This window comes from Dromiciops gliroides, chromosome 2 (genome assembly GCF_019393635.1).
Source record: "Dromiciops gliroides isolate mDroGli1 chromosome 2, mDroGli1.pri, whole genome shotgun sequence".
NCBI lineage: Eukaryota > Metazoa > Chordata > Mammalia > Microbiotheria > Microbiotheriidae > Dromiciops > Dromiciops gliroides.
In genome coordinates this window covers 186,095,562-186,101,561 of record NC_057862.1, presented here as the reverse complement: position 1 = coordinate 186,101,561, position 6,000 = coordinate 186,095,562, and the positions used below count along the sequence as shown (strand labels likewise).

Genomic DNA, 6,000 nt, shown 5'->3' with positions numbered 1-6,000 from the left:
GTTCCACACTATAATGCACCTACGTTATATATTTCTCATCAATTTTTACAGTTTCCACTGATTAAATATATATTGACTCATAAAGTATTACCATTGCATCAATCGTCAGCAGATGCAGGAGTCTGTCATTTAAATATTAACTATCGCATAAAAATGGCAGCTTGGTTGTTTGGAAGCAGTAATCTGGTACCAGTTATTGCCACATTTCCCTAATGCATTAGCAAAACTCACAGTTATCATTGTCCTCTTCTCCACCAATGTGCAGCCATAGCCACAAATTCTTTAAATAATGCCACTTTTTTTCTTTGGTGATATTTTACTATAAAATTGACTCTAAAGAAAAGAAAGTCTTTTGGAAGCATCACCAAGGTTCATTTGATATGGGCAAAAGAGGAACACATTGGTATGATCAACATTTTTGCATCAAACTAAAAAATGGAGGGGGAGATCAAGAAAGCAAGTCTGTTTAAAGAAATTTAAAATGGAATGCAAAAAATTCCTTGTACAAAATGCATATGTCATTTATGCCATCATCTTCAAACAGGGGTACTATATTGAGCCACATTCATAAGCCTTATCTTATATTATTCCTAGCATCGGCCTAGCTTTCTTTATACTCAACAAAACACCAAAGACCCAGTTATACATCAAGCTCCTCAATGAAATAATATTTCTTGACTCAAAGTAGTTCTACTTAGAGCACATTAAAAATCACAGGAGAAACACACTGCTTTCAGGAAAAAGAAAAGTGTGTAAAACAAAATACCTATTTTGCTGATTGGGAGCGAAAGGAAACCCATCGTGCAGGTTAACTCTACTATCAGAGTGTGTAGACATTTCCTAGACTATTAAAATCTTCTAGTAACTGATAGGTAATTGCTCATTTGCCGACTGTGGCAGTGTACATCAGACAGAACCTGTGAGAGAAGCCATCCTTCCTGGCTAATATAACATGTAGAACTTGCTGCTACTGCAACACTAATGTTCACAGTACCGAGTCATCTTTAATGCAAACACACATTTTCTGCCTTACTCCTATGTTTTCCATTATAATGCAACACAAAACAGTGTACATTTCATTTTATCCCTATGAGGGCTGCATAAGCAGTTCCAAGTCAGGCTAAATATTGTATTGCTCTTATTATGGTAGATAAATATTTTAAAGTTTAAGAGCTAAATATTTTATTTTTTTTTTCAGTATGCTCTCTGCAACTATTAGGAACTTTTTTTTATATCTTTCTCATTCAAGAGAAGTCTTTGGGGCTTCCTTTCTAAACACAAATTACTGTTTATTTCCCCAAACAGAATCAGATCAGAGTTAATAACAACCAAAAAAAAGATCAATAAATCACCTTATGCTTGGTGTTAATGAGAAGGATATTCTGCTTTTTCAAGCAAAGAAAATGGGCTAATAATTGGCATTGCACCCTTTTTTCTAATTACAATAAATAAGAATCAAGGAAATGCTCCATCTTTAACATCAAACCTCTAGGTCCTTTCACTATTTTTTTTTTTTAGCTTGAAGTAAGTCTTCCCAAAATTTCTCTGGTCAACACAGGTATTATACATTAAAAACATTAGCACAATGCATGCTAAGAAGAAGACATATCTTTATACATTTCATCCAAAATTTCAGCCAAACTAAGAAATCTAGAATATATTTTTTTAAAAAACACATTTGCCTTGAAGGAATGAGACTAATTACATTAACTGGTTTATTAATAAATGAAGTTCTTTGTCCAATTATTTTAAGTACTAAGAGACTAGGGAATAATTTTAAATGTCTAATATGCCTTGAAACCTTTTTTTTTTTTTAAGGTTAATTACATTGCCAAGTAAAGCTACTCTAGATTTGCCCCTTAGGTTTTAAAAGAGTTTTGTTTTGGTTTTTTTTTGGGGGGGAACAGATAGATAGATAGATAGATAGATAGATAGATAGATAGATAGATAGATAGATAGATAGATAGATAGATAGATAGATATAGGTAATATAAATATAAAATAAAATCAGATTACCTCATTGGCCAGTTCCAAAAGCACAGGGGCTGTTCCATCTTTCACCACTCCACTCAGGTACCTAGACAAGAAAAAGCCAGATGGTTCTCCACTAACAAGAAAAGGCCAGTGTAGACATGTTAGCATCCCTTGTGTTTAGGCTTCTCCTGGGCAAATGCCAGACTCAAACCTAGTTAAAGAATGCTAATGTAAAAAGCAAGGTTGGGGATAACAAATACAACAAAAACAACTTATCTTAAATCATCAGTAACTAATTCTCTGGAGGTGGGATGAGCAAATGTACTGATCTCCCCAAAGGTCTTTATGAAAAAAATAATTATATAGCAAATGAACCAATTGAACTCATTTGGAAGGACACAATCTCTGAATAGAAACTCCTTTAAATACTCTGAAGAGCCTCATCACATTAAGATGAGCTCTCTTACTAGAACAATAAATGGTCTGAGGTAGGCCAAAGCCTTTCAATGGGATGCCACTGTGAAATTATAAACAAGTGAAACAAATACAGCAGCTTATTTCTTAAGAAATATGCTTAAAAAAAAAAAGAAATATGCTTAAAATGTGTCTCACTAAAGCCAGCCAATGTTCTTAAAGGGAATAAGGAAACAAGTTGGTTCTTACAGTTAGAGACGCAGCATTTGAACTAGGAAAGCAGTTATCTATCCTTTTTCATTAACTTTTCCCAAACATTTATTTCTACCTTATTAATAGACACTGACCAAATAAATGTTCAGTGATTAGTTATCTCTGAAACAGGTAACTCAGTCTCACAGATAACATCTTTTTGTTGTTTTTTGAGATTGGGTCTTCCTAAGCAAGTCACTTAACCTACTTTTTCCTCAACTTATTTAACTTAAAATGTAGATAATAATTACACCTATCTCACAATATTGTTTTGGGGAATCAGTTGAGATAAGATTTTTAAAGCCCTTAACAAAGTGCCTGGCATATATAATAGGGGCTAAATGAATGTCTGTCCTCTTCCATCCATTGGCCGGGATTGTTATAGGCAATATATATAAGTAGAGACTGAAGTAGATAACTTCTCAGATCCCATCTAATTTTGCAATTTTATGATTTTCATTTAAAAAAAAGAAAAAGATATTTCTGATCAAATATACAATAAAGGTTAGAAACATTTGTCTTCTACAGCTTGAGTCTGAGGTAAAGTCATTGTTTTCAATTTGGTAGGTGCTAAATGACAAACCATGAAAAATTTTGCAATGAGGAAATATTATATAATAATTATATTTATAAACATGTGTTTTAGTTGTGAAGCAGAAACAAGTACTTGGCATGGTAAGAGGGGAGAAATACAATAGAACTTTGGATTCACTATAACTTAAATTTAACTTTAAGGAACCTTTCCCAATTATCATTAATGCTAGTCTTTTCCCTTTGAGATTATCTCCAATTTATCCTGTATATATTTTGTTTGTACATACACTTGTCTGTATGTAGTTTTCCCCATTAGATTGTAAGCTCCTCAAGGTCAGGGACTGCTTTTACCTTTATTTCTGTTCCCAGCATTTAGTGTACTTAATAAATGCTTGTCAACTTGACTTGTCAGATTATCTTTGGCATGGTTTGGAGAAACTAAGCTTCTGAGAGGAGCTTAAGTACATACTAAAGCATCAGAGGTGATATAATTTAAAAAATGCTTCTTATTGGGAATGCAGCTGAACAAGAGGACAGGAAGGTTGGAGAAATGTGAAATGACTTAATAGACTTGAGCTGTGTCTATATGCACAACCCAGATCAACTCTTTTGATTAAACTGATAGAACTGCTCAGGTAAACTATTTGATTTAGACAAATAACTCTGACTGAACTCATATGTCAATTCAGGAAAGTGAGGTATGAGTGTGGAGTCTTTTCTGAATGCCTATAGCATCACTCTGGAGCTCAGAGATGAAACAGTGGTATGGCTGCCTCAAGAAGGCTTTGCTCCTGTCACTGCTTAAGAATGAAAAGCCATTCACTGAGCACCACCCTCCTTCCCTGGTGAATGCCCCCTATATACTCTACCACTGGAAATGATCTTTCCTTCTTTAGAATTCCCATAGCAGGTTCTATCTTTCTAAAACACTCATCTAAGTCTATTTTGTCCTTTCTTTCTTGGATCTTGGGAAAGCACAATGCCGAGGTAAGGGATTTGTTTGTCTTATCAAAAAATTTAAACATTACACTCCCTGTTCTACCACCCTTCAGAGAAATCTTTTATACTAGCCTGTGGCCTGAATTCTTCCAAAAGATACACCTATTGCCTGGGATAGTAGGAATTTCTGTCATTAACAATATTTGCATTTATTATAAGTAATATTAAAAGCCATCTTTTGTTGTAGACCACCTCCCATTATCCCCATTTAGGAAATCCTAGGTAAGTGCCTACTTAATCCTAGTCCTAGCTCTACTTACACTCTAATTATTTGTATATTTTTAAATCTATTTTACTAGACTATAAATACCTTAAAAGCAAAGATGTGTAAAATGTATCTTTGCAACTTTCTTGTGCCTATCATAGTGCTTTGAATAAACTGAATGCTTCCTAAATACTTGTTAAGAGTGAAATAGGGGGCAGCTAGGTGGCACAGTGGATGAAGTGCCAGCCCTGGATTCAGGAGGACCTGAATTCAAATCTGGCCTGACACTTGACACTAGCTGTGTGACCCTGGGCAAGTCACTTAACCCTCATTGCCCCAACAAACAAACAAACAAAAAAAAAGAGTGAATTAAATATAGCCACTGTAACAACTAATTAACTGAATGTGATTATTCTGAGATTGCTCAAATAAATTTCATCAGGTGGTAGAATGGTTAAGATCAAGGGATTTGGAAATAGAGGGCTTAGGTCCAAATCCCAGCACTACCATTGACTAATGCAATCTAGGACAAGTCACCTAAACTTTCCACATCTAAGCTGAGAAGTTGACCTCAAAGGAACCTTCCATATATATTTTATGAATTATTATCTATTACTTCTATTACATGACTCAATCAAATATCATGGTTATATAGACCCAAACAAATGTATTATAACCTTGGCTTTAAATCATCTAACAGGAGTTTTTTGTTTTATTGAAACTAGGATATTTCCAGTGATTAGGATTCCTTTGGTACCATTCAGTTTAGCTGTATTCACATACATATGGCTTTTGCAGATGCCATATCTCTTCCTTTCCCTTTCACATTTCAATTCAATCCACTCCAACAAACTTTAAATTTGACAAGTTTGGCATGACAGTGGAAGGGAGAGGTCCAGAAATATGAAAGTGTCATAGCCCCTAACTTCAAGGAGCTTATATTCAAATATGGAAAATGAAACTTGTTTACACAAACACACACACACACACACACACAGAGTAACACATTACAACAATATGACTGGAAAGGGTCAAGCACAATAGCATGAAAGATTTGGGAAAGACTTTAAGATTTATCTACAATTTATTATCCACAAAGGTATTCGTTTCTTTTTTATTAAACTACAGAAAAACTGAAACTAAAACTAAAGAAAGCTAAATGGCACTTTTCATTTTTCTCATCATCAAATCAAGTTCAATAAATTCCTACTATGTGAAAGTCTCTGTTTTAGTTCCTGGGTCTATAAAGGAAAAACGACAAACAGTACTGATGGTCCTTTAGTTGTTTTCTGAGAAGGAATGAATCCCTCTATCAGTATTTATTCACCCATATCCCTAACTGGACACAGAAAGAAAAGAATCGGGTGGTTACATTTGTCAAAATTGCAGCTAGGTGGCACAGTGGATAAAGCACCAAACCTGGATTCAGGAGGACCTGAGTTCAAATCTGCACTCAGACACTTGGCACTTACTAGCTGTGTAACCCTGGGCAGGTCACTTTAACCTTCATTGCCCTGCCAAAAAAAAATTCTCAAAAACAGCAAAAGCCTAAGAACATCAGTCCCATTCTTTATGGTGCCATCTTTAGAGAGCTATAGAAAATTAAAACAGTTGAATTTTCT

The 6,000-nt window shown here is 34.6% G+C and overlaps 1 protein-coding gene across 5 annotated transcripts in view; it reads right to left on the bottom strand.

Annotated features, from left to right (window-relative positions):
- The window catches only part of CDIN1 (CDAN1 interacting nuclease 1), a 295,396-nt gene that overhangs the window by 188,322 nt on the left and 101,074 nt on the right, over positions 1–6,000 (bottom strand). For all 5 annotated transcript variants that reach the window (XM_043987895.1, XM_043987890.1, XM_043987891.1 and 2 more), the window contains one exon: positions 2,017–2,077. In XM_043987895.1, coding sequence (XP_043843830.1) covers positions 2,017–2,077 — 61 coding nt within the window. The remainder of the gene's footprint in view (positions 1–2,016; positions 2,078–6,000) is intronic.